This window comes from Columba livia, chromosome 5 (assembly GCF_036013475.1).
Source record: "Columba livia isolate bColLiv1 breed racing homer chromosome 5, bColLiv1.pat.W.v2, whole genome shotgun sequence".
NCBI classification, from domain to species: domain Eukaryota; kingdom Metazoa; phylum Chordata; class Aves; order Columbiformes; family Columbidae; genus Columba; species Columba livia.
The window spans coordinates 58,542,380-58,568,858 of record NC_088606.1 but is presented as its reverse complement, the minus strand read 5'-3'; the positions used below and the strand labels follow the sequence as shown (position 1 = coordinate 58,568,858).

Below are 26,479 nucleotides of genomic sequence, written 5' to 3'. Positions count from 1 at the left end.
TTACATCCCCTTGTTGCATGAGGGACTATGTCTCCCTGCCTCGTAGTAGCATTATTACTGTATGAGCAGCAATTTAAATTATTTCACTGTGGCCTGCTTCTTATATGAAATGTCTAGGATTACTTTTTCATTGTATTTGTGCTCTTTAAACTTCTTTGTGTGTTTTGCACTCAGTTTTGAACACGCAAATGAAACTGTGTAGCACCGGGTCTGATTTTGTGTTCTCTCACCAGATATCTCACTGTTTCCAGAGAAACGTTTCTTTTCTCTACCCCTTTCCCACACATACAAAGAGATGAAGCTTAAGGAATGCTGTTGCAAAAGTTATGTGTGTGGTTTATGTCTCACACACATGATCTGTGTCTTACACACAGGATCTTCAGCCTGGAGGAGACTGAGGGGAGGCCTCATTGTGGCCTACAGGTCCCTCACAAGGGGAGAAGGGCGGGAAGGCACTGAACTCTTCTCCCTGGTGACTAATTACAGAACCAATGGCAGGAAGATGTGCAGGGGAGGTTTAGGTTGGACATTAGGAAAAGGTTCTTCACCCAGAGGGTGGTGGAGCACTGGAACAGGCTCCCCAGGGAAGTGTCACGGCCCCAAGCCTGACAGTATTCAAGAAGGGACTGGACAACACCCTCAGACACACGGTGTGAACTGTGCGGTTGTCATGTGCAAGGACAGAGTTGGACTCCATGATCCTTGTGGGTCCCGCCCAACTCGGCACTTTCTGTGATCTTACATAGTAAGACCAGCCCTGATGTAAGACCAAATATATTCCACAAATAGCATTAATTTATATTAATGCTGTCTGTGCTGCACAGCATTGTATAGAAGGTCAGGAATTGAAGCAAGTTGTACCATGATAACCTCTGTAATGTCATGTGTACTGTATGGATTCTTGCTGAGATCATCAAATTGTCATTTCTGGGAACACTGTTTCCAAGATGTGGGAAGCTGGGGAACTGCTAGACACTGAACCTCTTTTCACCAGAAAGTGAGCCGAGGAGTTCAGTTGTTTGCCAGCGTCTCCAGCAAATTGGAGAGACTGAGAGACACAAGGAAGAAGGCAGTAGGCAAAAGCAATGCAACAGGCTTTCATATCAGAGGGAAGTGATTTAGCTATAGTATAGCCAAGAAAAAAGGTAGACTGTTAAAAAGAATGGGAGATTTCATGACTGAGAAACAAATCCTTATCCAAAATTCCCTTCTCCTGGGGAGCATGAAGACTACATAAGGGCAAGAAAAACATTGTCAACATTTGGTTTTTAGTCTAGATCTGCACGTTGCTAGAGCTATCTGAAGTAAGTAGTGGCTGACTTGAAATTTTCATATAGTCTGTCTGTTTGCTTCGGCAATTGTTTCTTCCCAAAGATGAGAACAGCAGGAAATACTGAAGTTACAGGCAACCTCAGTGCCTTGGTAGAAAGAGCATAATCACATGTGGACATAGACGATGTTCCAGGAGAATGATCACCTAGATCATAGGAAGAGAAGCATGTCAGATGAAATAAGATAATTTGTACTTTAGCTTTATCTCACAAGCCTGAAAAGATAGTTGTTATATAGTGATATAGCAGTACTTTACACATGGCCTGATGTTGTATTGCTTTGAAATATAGCAATATTTTATGCAACTGACTAAATTTTCACTGATCCACTCTTCTCTTAACTTCACATATGAAATCTGAGCGACTCTATTATTTTGTGCCCCAGTAGGAGCTCTAGAAAGAGATTGATGGCAGGAAATATTGGTAGTTCATATCCTTGAAAATACATTGAGCATGTGAAGTACTCTGTGTTTCTCTCTTAGATGGTCCTACAACAGCCTGGAATACTTTACCAAGCTTCAGGCGTCGTGCAGGGATGAGCACTTCTGCAGAAGACAGATCAGTAAATTCAGTTTAAGGCAGTCAAAAATACTATTTTACTGCACGCTGCAGAACTGGATTTTTTTGTTGGTTTTGCAGATGTATGTTCATAGTCCCTGAGGTGAGAATGGTACAATATTGTAGTGTTCAAGCTTCCATCACAAACAACTCTTTTGAAGTTGTGATGTGCTGTCTTTCTCAAAATGATGCTGAAGGTTAAACTAGGCATGTTATCGAATCTGAAGAACGAGATTAGAGTCGTGAAAGCTCTCAGTTGAAAATTATTTCATATACCCTTACTTTGAAAGTTTTGGGGTTTGTTTTAATTATTTTTTTTTCTATAGCAAGAGCTTTTTTACCCTTTGCTTATGTTGCACTACATGTTTACCAAATGTTTAAAGCTTTTGGGTTTTGCTTTTAGTTTAGGGACTTATCTTTAATGTTGTTGACTGCTTCCTAGGACTTCCTTTTTCATTAATAGGTTGTGTTCTCCAGCATAATGTAGGTTCTTTCTTGTGACATAGAACAATATGATCCATGAAGTCGTGTAACTAGTCCAGAGAGTGTTACCACAAAATGAAGGAAATCCAGTTCTTCAGTGATGTTAGGTCAGTATAGAAGCTCATGTATCCCAGCTCCTCAAATTAGAAATGGTTCATAATTAAAAGAAATATTTGTCTTCCAAAGTGGATGCAACTGGAACCTCTGTGATCCTGTCAGTTCTTCTCAGAAGTTTCAGCTCCTTGGAGCTCCCACCTGAGGGCCTGGCCTACAGGGACTACCAGCAAGATCAAGGCAAAACTGGACCTCAGTAACTTTTGGAGATATGTAATTCTGGCTGTGTGCTCAGTGCAGGTTAGCTGTGTCCAATATTTGTTCTTTTTAGCACTCTTTTAATAAGGCACAACAATTAGAAAATCGGGGGTCTTTTAAAACATCTGAAAAGAAAAACCTCAGGGGAAATGACTAAATAAAACGGTCTGTTAAACTAACCTTCGTTTTATGGCCCTAAACTAGAAACACTGAGAGAGATGACTTAGTTACAGTAAAATGGAAAAAAGGGGCTAATCCGCTTTCCTTACAATGGAAAGTGGCCTAGAAAAATATGGCTGTTGCATCAGAATGTGTCAAATTGAGTTTAATCAGCTGTGGATTACCACACAACAGCTCAATCAACTTTAGGTCAGAAAGAAGAAACGTAGAGGAATTATTTGGTAGAAATGTAAAGGAATATGTATGTTCAATAGTTCTTTTGACTTCCTGGGATTGAATTATCAAAGTTATCAAAGTAACATGAAAAACAGCAGTGTGCAGTTTATGTCTCTGACACGGGATATTATTTACTGAGTCTTAGCCCTGATATATGACAAAACATATTCCACAATTGTATTAATTTTTTGTGGTACTGCACAGTGTTTTATGCACACTTTGGTTTAGAGTTCATACAGGGTATTTTCTTGAAAAATGCAAAGCTCTCCAAATGGACTGTCCCCTGATACACTGCTACTCTGGCTGACTTTTCCTCTTTTTGTTAGAGCAGTAATGGGGGTGATTCATTTAATCCAGAACAATGATCACTTAATTTAAACCAGATACAGCCTGAGTTAGCAAATCTGTGTGCTGGAGATGGACTTAATTTCAAGTAAGTTTCAGTCCACACTCAGAAACTTCTAATCGCACCAGATTACTTTGGTTATCAGAGCCAAGTTTTCTGCCGGCCTAGCTATCCATCTCCAGTTGAAATAATTTGATTTCTGATTCTGACAATTTTTAAAGGCTCCTGTCAGTGTGAACACTGCATTTCAGTCTGTGCTATTTGTACCCATTACAGTAGAAATTTCTGTGATTTATATAGATGTCTGTGATAGGAGAAAAGTATTTTCTCTGCTTTTGTATTATATTTTTGAAGTTTGATATGCCTTTCAGTATCATGTAGTTACCTATGTAATCAGTTATATGTTCAGTAGTTTCCTGACTAAAAATGGCCTGTAAAAACATCAGTAAGCATAAAATAAATATGCTCCTATTTTTAAGGGATTTTTTTAGAAATGGAAGGGCATTCTTTGTGAGTTTCGGATAATTTACTATTGTTGAAGTGGAGGCGTAAACTCTGCCTGCATTATCCTATTAACAGCAGAACCCTTGACGTAAGCTTCAGCCAAGAGCTCAGTAACATCCCAAAAGGGGCTTGACTAGTGACAGCTGAGAAACACACAAATTATGTAGAATAAATAGCCAGTTTTGAACGGAGTATTAAACAGATTCTTGGCCTGGCATTTCTTCGTTTCTAAAAATTCCACTATAGGTTTTGTACATTAATCCTTAGAGTACCTGCATAGCTGCCTAATAGTTCTGTGTTTATTTGGTTGTACGAGGCACCATGTATGATTTATCTGGTATTCTTTTGGAAAAATTTGGCCAGATTTCTCTGTAAATATTCTGCAAGGTGTATTTTAATACAGTTCTGATTCCAGCTGTTCGTCTCCCCCAGGAGATAAACATTTGCGTTGCTTCTGGGGTGAGCTGCCTGGTGAGCAGAGCCGGTGCGCGGGAGGTGCAGGACGTGCCCCCAGGGCAGGAGGACCAGCAGTGCTGGGGTGGATCTAGACCATGGACACTCCTGGGAGAGGGGAGGAGATGGCAGATCGCTGCTGTGGCCATGCAGGACAGTCCTTCCTTTCTCCCTAGGAAATAAACGCCTCTCCAATGCGTGCCAAATCACAGTTCCTCTTGGTGAAGGCTGGAGGAATTACACTGCTTGCTCAGGTCTGTCCCTGGAGTCAGGTTCCAGGCTCCTTAATGTGTTTATTTGGCATTTCTGACAGTAAACTCATTTGCTATTGTGCTGTTCCTGGCACAGATGCAAAAATGGGAACAAATCTGCTCAGTACAACCTCACTTCAAACTCAGTCCCCTTTTGAAAGGTATCTAACCCTTTTAACTGTCCTGTTTTGTTCATTAGGGACTGAACACCGTGTCACCCTAATCATAAAGCCTAATTCCTCACAGCCAATTGTGTACATTTATGATAGATTCTAAGCCTGATTTAGTTGCGTGAATTATATTATTTTGTGAGATATCACAAGGGAACAGCGAGTTACTCCTTGGTTAGCAGTTAGACTCATAATGGATCCCATCCTCCTTAATGCCATTATGTTCAACTAAAAGATTTATATATTTATATACTGTAAGTCCCAAATAGGAGCATCGATGCTTTGGCTTTCATAAACACAGTGCTAGTTTACCACGGATTTGGTATACACTTAAAAAAAAATATCCAAGGGACTGTAGGTACCGTGACAACTGCCTGCAATATTTATTAGACAAGTTGCAGATTCTTGTCACCCTATTTCTTTTAACATAATTGAGAATAATTGAAATAATTGATTTTTTTTTTTTACCTGAAAAGGAAATCAGTGCAAATCATAAAACAGCTGTAGACTTTTTGTTTGAGGTAGTAGATCAATTTAATTCTTAGTTAGCCAATTTTAGTGGATTTTTATTATTTTATGGACTTGGTGTGGTTTGATGGCTTTGATCTTTTTCTGGCTTAAGTCTGGAAATGTTTTTTTTCCCTGCTTTTATTGAAATTGATAGTGTTATATCTTAACACCTTCCCCATATTTCTATTGCAGTTTAGTATTTGAAGGTTTTCTTTGTCTAACTAGTTCTTCGGGGTTTTTTTGGTTGCGTTCGAGTGATTTGGCAGTGAGCAAATTTGGACAGTTTTTCCGTGTTCTGTATAAAGGCTGGTTTTTAAATGTTACTGATGACTATGTAGTGTTTAGAGCCAGCTCTCTGTCTTGCCAAATTGTTAAAGCTCTCATCCCCCCACAGGCTGCTGGTGTGACTATTCAGTATTGCTCGTGGGAGGTTACTGCATTTTCCAGTGAACTTCTGTTCAAAAAATGATCCTTCAGCACGGCAATGGGAGATACAGCTGCCTGGCATTCCACTTCTCCTGTCAAGGAGTCATCCTGAAATACCAACTCCAAAAGCAAAGTTGCTACAATGAGCTCTCTGTCTGATATATGTTAATATTTATGGATGTTCAAAAGTACTTGTTAAGTCAGAGTTCCTCTTGGTCGGAAAAAATGTTCTTGTCAGTCGAGAGTTACGGAAAGAGTTGTAGATCTTTTATTGCAGTTCTTTTCTGGTTCATGGTTCTTGTAAGTAGTTAGTCTGAAGCGAGTTATTTTTATGGTTTCAGACACATGTATCTAGACTTAATCACCCTTGGTTTGGGGTATTATGATTTTTAAGTGTGCCAGACAACAAAGTAACATGTACTATTAATATGTATCTTTACCGTATGCTTCATTTCATCAGTCTATGAAGAGCATGGGACAATGTTTGCTAAGTAAACCCAAAAAGAGATGAGACAGGCTTCTGTCAGGATTGATTCAAACATGGTTCCCCTTGTGCCGGGGCAAGAAGAAGGACCAGATGATCTCTCAAAGTCCGTTCAGTGCTGCAGTCTGTGATTCTCTATTCATTGAGCTATTTTTGGTCTTTAAATGGAAGAGCTCTAAGGTGCAGTTTATAAACACTCAGTGTTTCGTCAGCATGTAGATTTTCAGGGCAGGGATTTCATATTCTAACAAGGCTGTTATAGTTTATGACTGCCACAAAAATATCCCAGGAACCGTTTTTCCTGTTGAAAGGAAGGTGGAAATGTTGCAACCAGTAGTAGAAAGTTCTCTTTGTATTTGGTGGATTTATTTTGAATCTTCTATAAATAATTTCTGACCTCAAAATTTGGTGAGGCTTAGACAAATATGGAAAAATTAGATCCTCTGAAAGCCCTTAACAGTCCTGTGAATGTTGCTGTGCCAATAAGCAGAACTAGAGATATCTTTGTATCTCTCATGTTGTAATATTCAAAATAGTTGGTAAATATTGACTGTGTCCACACTACCAAACTTTTCCGAGATGTGCTTTTAAATAGAGATTGCAGTATATGAAGGAAAAAACAAATGGGTCAGGCTCTGCAATCCACTTGAATTGTGTATGGGGCATATACATAAAAGAGTTCACAGCTTGTTCTTTGCATAACAGCTTATGGTGCATAAGACCACCGTTTTCCTTCGCATTAAAGCCGCCTCATCTACCATCTGCAAACAGGTAATGGCAAAGCTCAATTTCTTTAGCAAACTTTTACTGTTGGAAGAAGTGACATAGAACAACTTGTATTTCTTAGCTGATGTATATAGTTTTAAAGTGGTGGAGTTTTGTAATTTTACTTTGGCCCTCGTGCAGGGTTGCATAACCGTTAGTGAAACACTCACTCCCATGATCTCGCTACTGGTGAACTCGTTCATTTGGTGGAATGCTGTAGTGTTTGCCCTCAGTGCAGACCTATGAAAATCAGAAAACTTCTATTCAATCACCTAAACATGGGCTTAGGAGTCAAGCTTCACATATCTGTTTGTAAAACCTTGACCCTGCAGCTTTAGAAATGTGCACTTAGTTTCTTGGCAAGGCTTTACTTTGTCTACGAAATTGAAAATATATTTTTACTAATACTGGGTTTTGTGACGTTACGACTGGACATTGCTAGCTCACAGAATGTTCAAGGGCTAAATCATATGTGTCCCAATTCCTGTATTGCTCCCAGACCGTCTACTCAAAGTTGTCATTTGTTCTGTGGCTGCTTGTTTATTTTATGAGAAGGCAGATGTGCATCAAAAGAACTTGATACGTTCTCTCCAGGGCAGATTTGAGCTCTGTCACAGAGTCACGGGATGGCTGAGGTAGGAACAACCTCTGAAGATCATCTAGTCCCACCCCTCTGCTCAAAGCTGAGTCAGCCAGAGCAAGTTGCCCAAGACCATGTCCAGTTAGGTTTTCAAAATCACCAACATCAGTAATATCTTTGTAACACTAGTAAAAAAGATTTAAAGTGATTGGAAATTTAAGCCAGAAATACAAACTTAAAACAAAAAAAATTGACTGCATTTGTGCATGTGGATATAACCTCCTTTGATCTGTGAGCCCAGCTGAGCCTCACTGACTATATTTGCTTAATTCAGACACTGGATAGTTCTCACCAAAGCTGTTCTTGTCATCTTAATTCACAGAAGTATTTCTGATGGCCAGTTGTTAAGGAGCTATAAAAGAGCCTCCCCTTCGACAGTTAAAAGGATAGAGCTTCAGAGCAATGACTCATGTGTCTAAAATGTTGTTATTAAAAATAAAGATTCGAAGAGAATGGTTAGTAGTATTTTAGGAATGGCATATTGGCATGGGAAATTGAAATGATGCTGCACTTGTTGAGGAAATGGACCTGGGATCGGTGTGTGTATGAACCAACTCAGGTGATTTTATACCCTGCCTTGGGGTCTGGGTAAGTTAAGTCAGCCAAAGGATGTCCAGAGGCACTAGTGCTGTTGGTCACTTCCTGGCTGGACAGATGTGGTGTGGGATAGGTAGAGGTTGCACCTATGGGAACTGCCACTAAAGCAGAGAACTGCTGCATGTTTCCTCAACCACAGAGCTGTGTTACAGTGCACATGGCAGCCCGTCTCATCACAGAATGTCAGGGATTGGAAGGGACCTCAAAAGATCATCCAGTCCAATTCCCCCTGCCGGAGCAGGAACACCCAGATGAGGTTACACAGGAATGTGTCCGGGCAGGTGTTGAATGTCTCCACAACTCCCCTGGACAGCCTGTTCCAATGTCTGTTACCCTCACTGTGAAGAAGCTCTGCATGAGCTTCTCTTAAAAATTTGAAGTGGATCTAAGGTCCAGCCCTTATCTGGAATGTGTGCTGCATGGCCTGGGTTCAAGATAGCCGAATATTTGTTTGACATTCCAGGCAGGAGACTGTTGCTGACAGGTCCTTTCCTCTGGCATTACAGAGCCCTCTGCCAGAGCTCTAACACATGTCTGGCCAGAGTAAAATCTTCCAAGGGAAATGCAATCAAAACCTGCAGGGTGGACTTGCCTGTGAGCTACTGCTATCACAAATGTCACTGTTCTCTTCTACTAGAAAGAGCATTTCCTTGTCATTGCCACCTTCAGCATTAAATACCTACAAACTCTCCTGCCAGTCCTGTACTGTAGGCTCAGTCTTGCAAGTAAATCATTCATACTGCCCCCAGCCCTTTAGGTGACACATCTGCCCAGTGCTCCATGCGCAGCCAGAGCAGTTCCAGTGCCAGTTCAGGTGGCTGCGTGCGCTCAGAGCTGTACTGTATGGCCCTGTCCTTGGGCGCCATGGTGTCCTGCCCTTACAGGACAGAGTCTTCACTTGCTGAATAGTAAATCCCAGTCGTGCACTCGATAATACTATGCTAGTGGATATTTTAGGCTTTCAAACAAGGAGGTTTTAATGGTCATGCAGTAGTGAAATGTTAAGTGTTTATGAAAAGAAAGAAACTACTAGATTTTAGTGAATAGTGAAGAATTTTTAAGAGGTATGCCTCTGTACTGTTGCTGATTTTGTTCAGTACACTGTAAATCAAACCACAGAGATCAATAAGCTCCAAAACAAAAGTAGCAGAAGGGTAGAGAAAAATAGGACATTGTTGGGTGAGTATAGACATTATGTGTAGATACGGACAAGAGGAGAGACAGACCTAGCTCATCCAACTTCTCATAAATTTTACATATGTTTGATGCCAGCTAATTTCAGAGGGATTTGCGAGTGCTATAATAGTATATATCGAATATCAGGTCTGTTTCATGTTGTTGGGGAAGGGTAGTTTTGATGAGAGCAAAAGGACATGGAAGACTAGTTCATTAAGGAATGGCAACATGGAAGCAGTGGCCGCATGGGTTGGTATTGGAAGGATGCACAAAACAGATCTGTTTTGAGACGTGGAACAAAAGTTGACATTGATGGAATATTTCAGAACCTGCCAGCTATGTTCGAGCTGGCTGATCTCTAGTGAAGATCAGCCGATGCCTTTTGAAAAGTGGCGTTGCGTGACTGCCTTCCTCAGGACTAGGCTTTCTCAATGCTTATCTTGACATCCCTTCATTTAAGAGTTGTATATATGTGGTGATAACTTTTATTAAGGCCTCTAATTAATGGCTTTAGATTTAACTGTAAAGAAAATTGTTTGATTAGAAGAGAATTGCCACTCCCTGCCTTTTTGAGGTACAACTGATGGGTTCTTTATTATCTATCTGAAGAGATTAAACAAAGCATGTTAAAGGCAAACAAATCTTTATTAGGATTTGATACAAAAAACCTTTTCTGAGGCACAATTGCAGCACTGCAATTTTAATGAGTTTTCACAAGTGCTTCAAATTAGCACCCACAGCATTAACTTTTTAGCTATGGAGAAGGTTCACACACATAGCAAATAAAAAAAGGAAGTCTGACATTGAAATTGCAGCACGTGGTTCAGGTTCCCATTCTTCATGTGAGCTGCAAATGTAGCTCCAGTAGCAAACCCTGCCTGTTCCTTTGGCAAGAGCTTTGCAAGTAGCTCTTCTGATAAGCATATAAACTTCTTCAGTGGAAATATTGTGCAGAATGCGGGTGGTCAAGATCTGCATGAAGCTGGGCCACTTTGCTATCCGATGGCAGAGATTTGTATGACAACAAATTAGGTGTAATGATATCCCAACTTTAGCAAGCGGATGTGGTGTTATATAGACTTTTTTGTTTTATAGATTGAAGTAGCAGGTAGTCAGCACTACCAGCACTGTGGCAGTGCTAGTACTGGGCAGTGAACATCAAGGCAGCATGCTCCTTTGGGTTGGTCAGATGAAATGTCATCTGCTGGATCATGTCATGGATGAGGTGACGGTCTTGGGATCAAAGCAGAGTCCAAAATGCCCATGTTATTTTGATCTATCTTGCCTTCTCCCAGTGTGGTACGGTGGCTATAACTCTAATCTCCAGTGCTGGTGACAGAGAGAGAGAACTTGGGAAGCTGCATCGGGCTGGCTGGCTGTGTGATGTTCATATACATTTATTAGTCTGACTCACAAAACATCACAGAAGTTTCATGTTAACTTGCAGTTTGTTTAGCCCACTTAACTCTTTCCAACATAGGCTATGTAGAGTACAATTTACACATTTGTAACTTCTCACATGGGGGCAGATTTAGAACGGGGGGCTGATGTGAGGCCTTTGGAGATGGAAGAGTCACGTACATGAAGGAGCTTTTCACTGTTCAGCTTTGTGAGACACCCACGGCTGACGCTTTTTGAGCTTTGGAAGGATGAAAAATTCTATGGAATAAGTACTCTTCAGGATTTTAAGGATTAGAATATTAATTATAACTCTAAGTTTACTACCTTCTGGAGCAATCTCCTCCTGCAACATAATAGTAAGAATATAGCTGTATAATAAACCTCTAAGGTGAACTAAGATGAATGCCGTATAGGAGAATGAGAGCATTACCCAATCTGAAGTTGTCAAGTGGTTTTCAATACAACATATTGCAATATGCAGACAAGGTAGAAATTTAAGGCTCATAGTTGGAGAAAATTTAATCATGGAATTTTATTATGAAAGTTAGCTGTGCAAGAAGCATTCTTTTGAAGATGCTAAAAGGTTTAAATCTGAGAAGTCAGACAGCAACTATTCTGAAAAAACGTGGGTATGCGACAAATCAAATTTCAAATCATTGCAAATCATGGAAATCAGCCTGTATCTGTGTGAAATTATTCACAATGGAAGGTCAAACAGTACACTGGAAGAATTGGGTAGGAGGTGATAGTTTCAAGCCTTTGAATCTCTGTGCTGAGTGGAGTCTGGTAGGCTTACGGTGCTACAGACCACATCACAGCTAAGTGGGGTATGGGCAGTACTAGAACTAGCAGTCCTATGTAAAAAGGTCTCCTGGAAAAGACCCTAAAACTCCCAAGCAATATTTTATATAACTGTCATGATTCAGAATTAAAATGTGTATAAAAAATAATCATGTCAGTAAAAATTATGCTGGGCGCTCTTCATGTAGTCATTTATATTTGCTGCATTTATTGAGAAAACGAAGCTGTCTGAAAAATGTGGTAGAGAAGGGCCAGGACCCAAATGCCTGTGTGTGTAGTTTTGCACAAAACCAGTAAGTCTGACACATCCTGAGTTGCACTTACTGGGCAGTGGCTGATGGGTCCCGAGAGTTCCTCTGCTTTGACCACAGGTGTTAAGGTGCTGCTTTAGAAGGGAAATTTTGAACTAAAGAGCTACAATTAAGTGACCAAAAATAATGAGAAAGGAAACAAACTAAAACTAATATAATCTTTAGCAGAACACAAGCGTTGAACAAACCTGTTGCAATATATCTATTAGTAAGAGAAACTGTAATACAAGAATATTCTCCTGAACTCTTTGTTTGCCTAAAACTCGATGAAAAAAATGTAAGAAAGAAGCTATTTAAAAATATTTGTTAAATTTATGCATTGTCTTCACCTATGGAAATTTTCTTTAGTGGGCTCTCAGAAGATCTGAGTCGCTTCAGTGCCCAGCTTGTGCTTTTGATTTCAGTCCATTTTCTGTGACCGTGATGCTCAGCATCTCACAATTGGCCGCGCTGGGCATTGCCGGGTGTTGTCACGTGTCTGATGCAGAGATCGTGACCTGCTCCGTCCCAGCAGCAGGTCCAGCAGCTCCCACACTTGTCTGCTGTGTTTCTCACCTGGCACCAACCAGCTCCGATTTTCTGATGAGAACTTGTGCTGGTAGCCCCGACTGTCCTGGGTCTGGAGCAGGTTCTGGTGTTTCCAGCCACTTGCAGCCTAAAGCAGGAGCCTGGAGCAGCCCGCTCACCTGCGCCTGCTCGCTCGGGGTAGTTCCAGGAGGGACTGCTGGGGTCATATCTCAGCACAGTGAAAAGACACTTTTGCTGCTTATAATGTCAAAAAAATGTTGACGCTCCTGCTGGTTGTTTCTGGGGAGCAGCAAAGGCAAGGCTGGTGTGTGCTCCTCACTGCACTTTTAATGGAAGCGAGGCTTCTGCCCTGCTGGGAGGCATACTAATAGCCAGATTAACATACTTTAGTTTTAAAATAACATGCTTCCAATTAAGCAGGACTTAACCAAATCTTTCCCAGACTGCAGGGGGGTGCTAGTAACAATGCTGGCCCTGCGCTGTGAATTGAAAAGGTATGGATTCCAGTTTCAAGTCACCACTTGGGTTATTTTTAATGCCTTGCTTTTGTTTTGTTTTGGAAAACTTAAGGGTTTCTGATGCAAAAAGGCAGGGCGTGAACAAGAATTGTAGTATAATAATTAAAACCCATACATTTCTTTCAAACAAATGGGTAGATAGTGATTAGATGCCTACAGAGAAATTTTCTATAATATCTGATGAAATGCTTGGGAGAATTTGTTGCATGCTGATATATTTCATTTAAGATACAAATTGTATGCTATTGTGTTCTTTTAATACTTGGAGTTTGGGATTTTTAGGGAGCAGTGGATGATACAGTGTTAAATTAAGCAGTCCTTCCTTTACTTGGAGATCATATATGCTGGATTTAGAGGTTTTCCACAGCTACAGATGGCACAGTCCCAGCACTGTGTTATTCCTAAGGAATAATCAAATATGCTGGGTAAGAAGCAAGCCAGAATTTGTTGCTTAAATTTGAAAATGTACATAGTGGATTCTTCCAAAACAAACCAATTTCTGTCTTTAGGTAGAAACAAATCTTGCAGCTTGCCTGGTTTTCAGACTAAATTATTTCTGATTTGAATGGGAAGATTACAAGAATAAGAACTATTTGGATTTCGTCCTTATTTTTAGGAAGTTTCAAAAAGGAGAAGTTGGAACTTCTAAGTTATTCAAATGCTGTGATTTAAACCCCATGACTTAAACAGCACAGTAGATACCCACTGGGTTGTCCTAAATGAACTTGGCAGTGGCCTGGGAGGTGACATTGCTCCTAGGACTGCAGTGGAACTGCACACTGAATGCCTTTGCTTGTTTGATGGGTGATGGGATAGATCCTGCTCCTTCTTTTTATGCCAGGTTAGTAGACTCTGATGGATGTGAGATGTAATATTATACATTGTGTTCATCAGACTTTTTCAAGACTGTGGTATAATACGAGGGCACGTGAGAGCTGGCTTTTACAAAGGCAATTATAACTTGCTGTCATGTGTGATGTTGCATTCAGAGCCTGGACATATAACATTTTTTTTTCCTGAAAAGCTCTCATTGGCTTCAGTGATATCAGTATTTCAGCCTGTAAAATTTTTTCTTTCAAGTGGTATTATCCAGTCTATTCTAGTTTGCATTGCCAGCAATGTATTAACCATTAGAATAAAGAACAAAAATTGCTCATATTTGTATAATTTCCCTTTTTTTCCTCTCTCTATCCGTTGACAGAAGTATCTTGTATGAATGCAACTCTGCTGATTTAAAAACAAGTAATTTCTGTGAACTAATCCCATCTGTCAAAAGGAACCCTTCTGCCCAGACAGGCTGTATTTCTCCTTGGTGTCCTGGGAGCTGTACTGCTGTGGTGGTGGTGAATTGCATTCTTCTGCAAGTGGCAGTCCAGAAAGGAGAAGGTGGTAGTGGATCACACACAACACAGCCACAGGCAGACAAGAAATCAATCTTTCTCACCTGGGATATGGACAGAACACTTTGCATCCATTGTGTAAGAGTTTTCTGGTAAAGTAAGAGTCATTCATTCAAAGGAAGAGCTGGCAACTTTACACTTAGACCAGGTTAAAAAAAATGTACCACAGAAGGTGTTGGCTTTGTTGTTATTGTGAGTGTTTGTTTGGTTTGATTTTGTTTGTCTGGGTTTTTCATTTGTTTTGTTTGCTTGTTTGTTTCTTTGGTTATGTTTCTTTTCTTCGCTGTAGTTTGATTGGTAGAGTGAGATCGCAAAAGGAGAAATAGTGTTCTTGCTGTCCTGACTCTCAGGGATGCTCTCACAGTATCATCACGCTTGATACCTGCTACTGCTATTTTGCTTCCAGGGAAGTGAGTGCAATGGGTATAATGCTGGATTGTAATTTCTGATATAAAGTAAGATTTTCCTAAAAAACAATGTGGCATGGAAAGCTAAGTCTCATTTATTGAAACAAAACAAAACAAAAAAAAAACAAAAAACCCAACCTCCTATTTTAATGCTAACATTCTTTTAAATAACTCTTTATTAGTGAATGATACATTTGATATTGTTTATTTGGACCTGCTTTGAGTCGGGGCTTGGATTGCAAAGGTCCCATCTAACCAGAAGTATTCTGTGATTTCTTTCTGTTTCATCTTCCTTTAATAGTCCTGTTCTCAACTTCCTTGCTGTTAGAGAGAAGTTTGAGCCAGAGAGGAATATAAGCAGCTCTCTTCCATGCATTTCTAACTGCAGATTTGCATATTCCATTTTTAATGCAACTCATATGACCGATTTTCTCTGAATCCACTCAAGAAGTAAAGTAGTTACACTTGGACTATTGTGTTTTAATTGGCAGTTTCCTTTTCCTTATGAATCTGTTATCATAACATGAGTTCCTAGGCTGTTTCTTGGACTCATGATTATTTATCAAGTTTACAGTACAGCAAGCATCTTGCTGTGTCTTATGATTATAGAAATACAGATTATTTCTAATGTGCTCTTCAGATTGTATTTTTCTAGATTTATACAGACTGCTTTGGCTCTCTTCAGGCACTTAGTTTCTTTTTTTGAATAGTGATTTTTCTGTTCAATACACATCCAAGAAATAGATTAGAATTAAATAATGTATATTGAAAAAAAAAACGAAACCACTTAGATTACTGGCAACATTCAGCTGGGACTAGAATGCCTTTCTCAGGCACTTCTCTTTAACATTTAAAGGTCATTTTACAGATGAATCCAGGAACACCAAGAAATGAAATGATGAACTCAGGATTTTGGCAGTGGTTATTTTAGCAGTGTATTGTATTCACTGTGTCACCTCTAGTGCATGATCGTAGTGCTTGTGTACTTCTCACGTTATGGCCCCTTCCTAAAACTATTGTATCCAAATAAACATCAGAAGTCGTTCTTGCATCAGATGTGATACAAATATCTGATTTCAGCCACAGTGCTTGTTCCTGACCAGGTTTTAACCACGTTGTGATCAGTTTATTGTGGCCACGATATATCCAGTAACGGTCCCTAAATGGGAAGCAGTTACACACAGTAAACTGGAGTGGAATAGTGTTCCTGCCGAGATTAATTAAAGTGTCCAGCAATTAGTAAGTTGAGTGGCTCATTTAAGGTTATATGATTACAGGCCTGTGTTTAAAGATATTTTTTAAGATTTAGACAGGTATTGCCATGACGAGATACATAGCAGCCCTGTACCCTGGCTTTGTTGTTTGTGTGGCTGTTGGTGGCTATTGGCAGTGACGGAAAGTCCCTGCTCTACTTTTAGCTGGTGTTTGCATGGTTGCTGGTATAAGCACACACACCCAACTGGCTTTTATTGTCAGTCGTGAACTTTCTAATTTGGGAATGTGGCAATCTGAGAAGAGACACTTTGTGCTTTTTTATTAGTCCTGCCTTGCCACAGGCACTTAAATTCATTAAAGAGCTGGAAAAAATGTTCACCTGTGAGCAGATTTATTTTCTTCTCCTCTCCTGATGTTAACGCTTACCATTAGTAAGCTCTACTGTGTACACAGAGGTAACTATGTCAATTGCTCCCTTTGATAAGGGAATGGAAGGGTCATGGTTAATTCCTTTGTTGGAATGCGTTTCTGTTGACGTTAACAAGAGCTCTGAGTATCAGCTGCCTCCTAATCCTGACCCAGTGATGTGGATGAGCTCTTGCATCTGCACAGAGTTCTCTGGGCTCCGTAAGGGCTGTGGCTCCAGCTGCAGAACTGCAGCCTCAGGGAGATCATACAGCGTTCATGTGCTGCCCTGGGGTTTGGGAGACCCAGGCTCTGTTCCCCCCCTGCCACAAGTTCTGGTGTGACCTTGAAGATTCATCTGGCATCTCACATTATCTCTGTCTTGAGAAGTGATGCAAGATACTCTGCCACTAGAGTGGGGGCTCCGTGATACGTGTGACAGGATGTGCCTTAGGACAGAAATTGAGTACTGTCTTTGAACAGGACTCAATAAACAATAAAAGGGAAATAAAAAGGATTTACAGCCCTTACAATAAAGACATTACTACGAAAGAATAATACTAACGAAAAGTAACAGGTGTAATATTTCTTTCTCCAGTATCCCCCTCCTCCATAACATAGTGTTCAGCTGTCACAGTTTCTAAAATACAATTTTCATTGTTCTTCCCACACTATTGGGATTTATTAAGATGCAGCAATATTTCTAGGTAAGACTTGATGATCTGGAGGGTGGTATCCCACCTTCATGGCTGGGATTTGAACTAGCATCATTTAGAAAAAAAAACAAAATGAACCCAAATAGCGTACATATCTGTTAGATCACTCAAGGAATAGCTGCTGGCACGGGTCTCTTTGGCAAATCTGTTTTGTGTTGGGAGGTGTGCTAGTTGACTGATTACTGTTTTGAAGTGGAATTATTTGCTGGGACAAGGTTCTCATGCTGTCAGACTCCCAGGACCCTACAACCAGCAAGAGGATTCAGTGAAGTGTCCACCTAAGCTCTTTCCATGCATAGACATGATGCTTGTGAGAGGACCTGAGAATGGATCCCCCATCAAACCCTCTGAAAGCAATGTGTGTGTCCTGTTCCTCGGTGCTGCCTTCTCCTGGGCAACTGGGTGTGTGTTTGTGTGTAGGGGCTGAGAGGGGAAATGTGTATTTCTTCTGCTTTATTGTGGGAGAAGGTGTTGTTATGTGCTAGACTAGAGAAATCCTTGGTTTGTAGTCCGAGGTGTGAGCTGGAATGGATTGTTGTAGGCCTCGTTTATCTTAATAGACCTGGGGAGGTTTGACAGCAGCTGAGACTTAGGATTGCTGAATGCAAAGGTTGTGACTGTTACGCTATCTGGCTTTACATGTGGATAGCCTGGACTTCTGAGATTAGATTATGCATCTCTGTCAACAATACAAGTTAGGTACAGTAATGGAGGAAAAGGACTGTACTGCTTCTTTGGTTTTGATTTTGTCCAAATCAATTCCTTGCATCATGTTGGTAATTTCCCTTGGGTTGTTTATCTATTACCAGATAACACAAGGTTATTAAATACTTGTGCACAGCAGGCCCTCCTTATCTGTTTGTGCATTGTTGCCCTCTGTTGCAAACATTCTATATACACATGTGCATTACAAATTACATGCCCCTATCTGGTTATAAATATTTTCCATTTGGAATTATCTACTTCTGCTACAGAGATGAGAGGTGATCACTTGAGCATGAAAGATAAGGGGCCAGGGGAAAGGAAAATAAAAATTATGGAGCACCGAGCTGCATACGAAATAAGTGACATAATCCAATGTTACTAGATAAAGAGTAGTTTTTCTTACATGCCTAGCCGCTGCCATGAATTCTGGTTATATGCCTGCAGAGGGAGAGGGAAGAGAGGTGGGTCTTTTGCAGGAAACCTAGTATAATAGGCTTTCTTTATTTGCCAGAAAGAAAGTCAGCTATGTTAATACATTGTTTTTTCTAAAGGCTATGAAGTCGTATTTGGAAGAGTGGAAAAGCAACTCTTCCTGTTCCTGAGACTTTGGGCCACAAATAATCAGATAAAATGGAAAAATCTTGGTTTAAAATTAATTGGTTTGTGCAAATTCTGTCTTTTTGCCAGTTTATTTGTCCTCCATGCAGAAGCAGGATGTAGCTGATGAGATGTTCCCAGTGCGGCAGCAGCTCTCATCGTGCTCGGCCAGCTGGCTGTTGTGCCTCGGTGCCAGGCGGCGGATCCCAGTCTGACCTGCCCACGGGTGGTCGGGATCCCTGGGATCCTGCCAAGAGCAAACTGACCCGTGGTCCCTTGGGTCAGAGACAAGCAGCGGCTCTGCAGTATCGTTGCAGCTGCTGTAATGATTTGCCTTTAAAAGTGTCATTTATGGTCCGAGAAAATATCCAACATGGTTCTTTACCTGGGGAGCAGAGTATGCCTTCTAGGCAGCTCAGTGAACACACAAAGCTAGAGCATAAAACTAATGAATTGGCAGGATTTTGCCCCTTTCGTACAATGTGTCAATCCACAATTTCTGGCACAGGGTAGACAATTGTTATGTTAAACCCCATTCCGCATTGAAGAATGATTTATTTCCCTTCACAGTGAAGGAAGTCATGTTTGTGCCAAGTGCTAAGGTTAAAGAGGGACATGGTGACTCCTGGGCCTTTGACATGGAAATAATTTTTTCCCTAAAGGTAAAAGCACAAGGCTTGTGGAGGTCACAATAACATCCAGCATGGATTCTGCTGCAAAGTCAATGGGGAATTTTAGGCTTTAGAAAATGCATAAAGTTATGAGAGAGCATGTATTTATTTATTATTTTAGCCCTGTTGGCAAACTTACAGTTGAGAAGAAGAGTTTTTAGAAGTCAGTAAAATGCATCTGTGTCAGCAAAGCATGAGTGTCAGACTTTACAAATGTAATTGTTCTGAGAGGTGTGAGGACTCATTTAACCACTCAGAATGCTAGTACATTAAAGCATCAAAGTTATTGAAAGTGAGGCTTAATTGACTGTTCTCTATGAATGTGAGGCAGTAATTTATTATTTATGACACCACTGCATCAATAACTTTAAAATTCGAAGTCTGTGGGCAGATCCACAGCTGCCTTAGGACACTGGAGGGCCATGGGGCTAAGGCACCTTATGTCACTGAGCATCTGGCCTGATAACTTCCCCACTTAGGGAGGGTAAAGACATACAAAACACAGGCCGCTTGCATGCGACTGGATGAAGAGCATGATCTGTAGATGATTTTCCTTCTGAGAAACTCCCTGGGGCATATGTGAGATATCTTTTCTGTATTGTATTGCCTGCCACAACCAGCGTTCGAAGAGGAAGGAGGACTGTGGTTCTGGTTGCCCCTCTGAGCCAGGACTGGCCACTCGCACAAGCCAAGTAAGCTGCAGAAGTGCAAGGAGAGTGGCTGCTTTGCCAGTGCACCTCAAGCCCACCATTCCCTCAGACCATATCCTGAAAGGATGATGACTTTCGAAGGGATTGTGAACTAAATGATCCCTTTGAATACAATCTGTGTAGCTGTGGGGTGGCTGATGTCTTCTGACTCCTTATAGAATCATTTAGGTTGGAAAAGACCTTTAAGATAACTGAGTCCAACCATTAACCCTAGCACTGCCCAGTCCACCACTAAACCATGTCCTCCATCCTGCCCTCCTTCTGCCCCTTCCTAAGAAGGCAAAGTTGCATGAATTCTGTAGCACTGCTTTGTCATGCTGAATAGGGAAACTTGACAAACAAAAGCTTTGTGTATTTGTTAAAAACAAATAAACAACCTCTTACAACTATTAGAACTTAATTATGTTAATATTAAACATAATTATGGCACATTAATTAAGTTTTTACATTTACGAGGGGAGTTGTGCGGTTCTTTCCAGACATCTGTACCATACAGTGGCAGGTGGTAGAATGCAACATTTCCAAGTGCCAGATAGGCTCCATTTTCCCATTCCATATACGGCTGCTTTTTCTCTCCAATTGCAGATACTCATCCAGCCTAGTCCAACTGAGTCCTTATTTGAGAGATTCTGTGCTGAAAGGCAAATGCATCTATCTTCATAAGCCTGTTTGTTTCCATAATTAGAAGCCAAATCAACAGTGTATTGAAGATGACACATTTGCTCATTCCCTTTCTTCTCCCTATGGTGGCATGAAGCAGTGAAGCACAATAATTAATGAAAAAGACTGTTTATTATTCAGGCAATGTATCTGAAGTGGAAAAAAACACAGAGCATGGGTTAAAAATGTATTGCTGAAGACCATCAGTGCCATGACAAAGTGTGTGATCAGTTGTAGGGGGAGAGTCCCATGTTCAGTCCAGTTGGACAGGGTGCTGTAAAACTGTCAAAGACAATTGAACTCAGATTTCTCTTGTAAAACTCAGGAAAATGTGGAATGTATGAAAAAACCTGACTGAAGTACCCTGTTAGGGTACTGTGGCTTTTTTAGCTTCATTTAATATCTGCTCTGTCCTCTGGCTGAGTGAAAATGATACATTTTTTTAGTAGACTTACATTTTCTTCTGTGAGACTCTGCCCAAGAGGTTTTGGAAGACAAAGGATGCACATAATGCTCTGCTCAGCGTGCTGCCTTTGCGAAGCAAGGCTAATCTGCTTTAAATAACAAAGGCCAGAAAATGCCTGACTGCAAAATATTGCTTTGTCTCCTGTGAACATGCTAAAGAGTGAGGCACTGCTTGTGGGCCAGTATTGAAGATTAGGTAAAATGCAGCATTCCCTTCCACCTCCTGAAGTCCAGGGAAGGATTCCTCCATACCAACTGGCCGTGGGAAAGCCTTCTGGGTTCCCCTGAGACTCTCTCTTCATTTGCAAAAGGCTGCAGTGTAACCAGAAAATCAGAAGTATGCACTGCCCAGTAAATGTCACAGCTCTAGTGTGCAGCTGAAGTCATGCTGGTGGGAAGCCAAGATTTGGGTTCTGTTCCATTTCCACGTATTTCCGTACTACACCTAGCTATGAAAAAGATTTTGTGTTTACTCAAGCTTATAAAGTCAGTCCACATTAGGAAGAGTGTATGACAGGAGTAAGAATAGCCCACTTGCTAAACACGAAAGTGATTGAGAGAACAATGACTTTATCAAGGGTAGTGATTTTCAAGACCTTGATTATATTCTGCTTTCCTTTTATATATTTTATACTCAGTGGTGATGCTGCATTATTGTGGCAAATAAAGCTTCCTGTTATTGCAAAGCTGTGAACAGCCACTTACACTGAGAGCAAAGCTCTGATTTTCACGTTTTGGTTATTTATCCTCCACAATGTTACATTTTGGGAATAGAGGACTGTTGTGCACTGTTTTCAGATAGGCATCATTTCAGTAACACAAATTTCTTCTCTTGGATTTAAAGTGCTGCTAGCTAGTGGTTGGTTTGCTAGTTTGGGGCTTGCTACAGATCTCTGTGTTAGGGGATGAACGATAAGAACATGTGGCTTTACACAAGAACGACAGAAAACCTGAATGTGATCTTTTGATGTTATAGTGGGGAAAAAAGTGTATTGATCAAACACAGCAAAATTAATGCAAAGAAGAATAGTGCTTTATGCTTTGTGTTAATGCCTCGTACTGTTTATTCAAGGTGATGTGGTCATAGATAAACAATTAGAATAGGTATTGACACTTCAATGTGGAAAATTCTAGTAATATATTGAGTCAATTCCTAAAACATAGCTGCAGTTTAAGTGCAGTGATAGACATGGCCATCAGATAATTTATTTTTAATTCTCGTTCTTTATTAAAAACTCTAAGTATTGTAACTTCTATTTGATATTCTCTCACTTCTGTGCAGAGAGTTCATTTACACAAAGGGTATGGGGCATGCACTGTCCTGCAATTCCAGTGGTACCAGCTGAAGGACCATCACACCTTGTGGCTGAGAGTCTTTACAAAGATGGGTGAATTTAAGAAGTCTTTGCACTCAACTGTCCTGTCCTTTCTTCCATATCCTCAGAGAAGCAGGTCCACTAAGGTCATCTGGGTTGTAACAGTCTTCAGGTTAGAGGACCCGTTATGAAACTGCTCTGTTTCTCTTTGTCAGCCTAAGAGAGGACACATCCACCTCCTTCCCAAGAAGGAACATTTAATGTGCCTAACGAAGTGTGCTTGCTTTTAATTTTCTGTTGCATTAACCATTCTAGTGTGCATGTTGTCCAGATCTGTTTGAGGCAACCAGCTCCTGGAGTCTGGCTGGCTTCTGTTGAGCATCTGCCTGGACTCAATGCAGAAATGTCACCCTGGCGCATAGCGAAGAGCAGATTGCACCGCTAATGCCAGCAAAACAATAGAAGCGAAAGTCTCGTTGATGAGGTTTAAAATAGAAACCCTCCTGTGTTTTGTTGGGAACCAATTTGGTCCAGCCTACGTGGCTGAAGTTTTCCTCCCTGCCATGGTGCTGACTTTGGGGTGCTGGGCTCTGGAGCCATCCCTTCTCCCACGGATCCTCCCCTCAGCTCAGTGCCCCAGGGCCTTACGTACCAGCCACACACAGAGACAAAGAAAACAGCTGTTCTCTAGAGTTTAAAGTCTAAATAGACCTAAATAGAAATAAGTGTGGTGATCCCATTTTGCAGATGGGGAATTGATTATGGAGAAGTGGCTCGCTTGGGATTTCACTGAAAGGGCTAGGTAGCATTGGGCTTTTAATGCAGATTTGATTATACCCAGTTTACCATCCTAACCACAGGAGTGTTATTCTGCATCACAGCAAAGGCATTTCTGGATTTGTGAAGAGATTTGGAAGAAAAGGAATCTTAGTAACACTAAGACAATTCTGAGTGGTACCATAGCATAAATAGAACATAGCAATGCTAATAAGGAATTGTAGTCAACAGTGTTTTCAGTTAATAACAATAGTGAACAGCATATTTCAGCTCTACCTTTTGGATTTTCTCGTGCAATGATCTTTAAACCAGAGACGTGATAGCTGTTGATGAAAATGTTATGTTTTAATTTGGAATTATTCTCCTCCAGTCTTTCTACTGGTTTTTTGTTCTCCTGAGAGAAGAGCAGAAGTCATGGAACTCTTTAGTAGAGATAGAAAAGAGTTGTCAAAGTTTAGAAAGAAAAATGGAAAAAGAATAAATAATTCATTTTATTATTTTTTTCTTGAAATATTGGTAAAGAAAGTTCATTGATGATACTTGGGCATATTTTTCTGGAAATATAAGCTAGTTATCTTGTTTGTTGCTACAGTAACTTAATACACACCTATGTAGCTCTGGTACTTTACGGTTGAGTGCTTTATTTTGTGGCATGTTAATCAGTGGCAGTATTCTGATGTCAGTCATGTAGGCCAAATAGTCACACCTGGAATTCTTATTAATATATAATTTATGGTTCTTTACTTTTTGTCTGCCTCCTTTTAGACTTGACTGTTTGAGAATTGTTAGTGGTTAAATAAAGGGGATATTTCTAGGTGCGTAGGCTACTGTTTTGCTGAAATAACAGGTTTTTTACACCTCATCGAGCTGATAGTTGTTGTTAACATCTAATTTTTTCCTTTCCACAGAAGAACTCAAGGAGAAACTGAAGAAGTATGTTGATGAAGTGAACGCCCGTAAGCCTGGCTTCATCAAGGTTGTTCGGCACAGCAAACAAGAGGGGCTGATTCGATCCCGAGTTAGTGGATGGAGAGTGGCCACAGCACCCGTAGTCGCTCTCTTTGATGCCCATGTGGAATTCAATGTGGGATGGTACGTGTCTCGAATTTCTCCAAGCAAGGGACATTTTCCAAGCACTGTTTATGAATTACTGAGTAGTGTTTCTCTTGCACACAGAAGGTGAATTAGCATTCTGATCTTTTTAATGAAGATTCAGACACAAGCATGGACACAAGAATTAAAAATGTATTTGTTCTGTATAACAAAATTTAGATCCGTTTTTATAGTGTGTGTTATCTGCTTGTCTAATTACAATGTGTTTAAAATATATTGGAAAACTTGAAGTTAAAAACATCTTCTGATAATGCAAAATTATATATTTTTAATGAAAACTGTCATGTTTCCTTTATTCTCTACACTGTAAATAAAGAAGTGCCAGTTTGGCACTGAGGTTGCTGCTCTGTGCAAAAGTAGCACGTAACTGAAACCGTGTATTTTAGCTTGTTCAATCTAGATTTAATACATTTGTTGCTTCTTGAGTAAAAAAAAAAAAAAAGATGGTAAAATGACAGGAGCTTGTGTCCCTAGGATAGGTCTATTATCATCTCTGATCTTGATGTCCTTGCTAATATTGAGAGCCTGAAGTTATCATTATTTGCTAGCAAGGGTTGCTCTATGGTATGCAGATACTAATTTCCTCCATTCAGCAGCTAACATCAAGGTTAATAATAGGGCACCCTAGATAAAATATGCCATGTGTTATTTTGAGGCAGATCCTGCTCTGTCAAAACCCCATCTCCCAGCAAAACGAGCTCTGAATGGGCAACAGCTACAGGCTTTGCCCTTTCTGAAACGTGCAGCAGAAGCTGCTGTTTACATCACTGCTCTGCTCCTACTGATGTAGTCTTAATGGTTTTTTCCTTTTTTTTAGGGCTGAACCAGTGCTTACTAGGATAAAAGAAAACAGAAAGAGAGTCATTTCTCCATCATTTGATAACATTAAGTACGATAATTTTGAAATAGAGGAGTATCCCCTCTCAGCACAGGGGTTTGACTGGGAGCTGTGGTGCCGATATCTGAACCCTCCTAAGTCATGGTGGAAACTGGAGAACACAACCGCTCCCATCAGGTGAGACGCAATTGCGACTTCCAGTAGCGTGTCCCTGGCAATGCTCTTTCAGATACGGCAGATGGTGAGCTGTGTTTTACTGCCTGTAATGTTACATTAGGTAACTGTCCTTGACCTGTCCTCTTTAGTTTTTGTCCTTGGCCCCTACACAGTCATTGGGAAAACTCTTTTTTCTCAGTGGACCTTTTAAAATAGGTTTCCTTGTTATTATCATGAGGCAAAACACGCAGCCGAAGTGAGATGGTAGACATGAACTCTCAGCAGCACCGCTATTACCGACTGCCTTGTCTGCTAATTTAGTGGTAATGGGCCAGAAACAGCTATTTATTTACAAATGCATTATACAAACAGAACTTATCTGACCATCGTATTCTTTATGATACTGTCACATAGCTTTACAGCTGTGTTATATCCTGGCTGATAATGCTGGTCCACTGACAGTGGGTGAGCAAAGACTGTATGAGATTCTTTCTTTGGTACAATATAGCTCTGTACTTTCTTAACACATTAGGCTGGTACAGAACAATACCCTTTTCTCTAAGAGAGGAGTAGGTGCCTCTGAATCTCCTCAGCAGCTCTGCTGAGATTCCAGGCCTTTCTATGCATTCATTCCAAGGAGGTGATTGGTACCTATAATCTATTTTGCAGAAAGAGAGCGTGAGGTCTGTTTTCACCAGCTGCAAAGCAGAACCTTAAATGCAATAGCAACGGCAGTGTGAGGGGGTCATCATTACCAATAAGTTCCCATGCTGTCAGCACAAGGGGTATCCTTCATCCAGGAGTTCTGTCTTTTCAGGCAGATGGCTTTTTTCTAGAGCTGTCAGCTTAAACACTCTTAATTGCACTGACCCATGTGCTGGTCACTCAGAATTAGAAAGTAGGAAATGAAAATGTGCAGGTTTGCAATGGACATATGTAAAAAGGGGTGGTAATTTCCACATCATTAGAAATGGTTCTCAGTGTTAATGAACTCTGTTAACATGATGAAAATGCTTTGAAGTATTCTAAATCTTAGAGAGGCAAACCTTCTCTGTTAATTATAGTGACTTTTAAAATTAAAAGTACTTGAACTCAGAATAAAGAGCAAATCTACTTTTCCATTTTTACCTCAAAACTCTGTTCTGTGTGAGGATCGTGTGTTTAGGTTTGTTCCCTAGTCATTTCTCTGGCACCTTTTATTCAGTGCAATACACTGTGTATGTGTGCTGGATAATTTAAACAAACAAACAAAAGTCACATGTATTGATTGATGGCTTCTGTCAAGCCTCTAATATGCTTCTAGAATTATAACAAAGGGAAACAGGTACTCTGAAAAACACTTTTAAATCAACACCAAAAGCAAGAGT

At 40.5% G+C, this 26,479-nt stretch overlaps 1 protein-coding gene across 15 annotated transcripts in view; it reads left to right on the top strand.

The window, feature by feature from the left end:
• Positions 1–26,479, top strand: part of GALNT18 (polypeptide N-acetylgalactosaminyltransferase 18) — a 334,832-nt gene that overhangs the window by 235,791 nt on the left and 72,562 nt on the right. For all 15 annotated transcript variants that reach the window (XM_065066196.1, XM_065066205.1, XM_065066202.1 and 12 more), the window contains 2 exons: positions 23,914–24,097; positions 24,936–25,133. In XM_065066196.1, the coding sequence (XP_064922268.1) occupies positions 23,914–24,097; positions 24,936–25,133 (382 nt within the window). The remainder of the gene's footprint in view (positions 1–23,913; positions 24,098–24,935; positions 25,134–26,479) is intronic.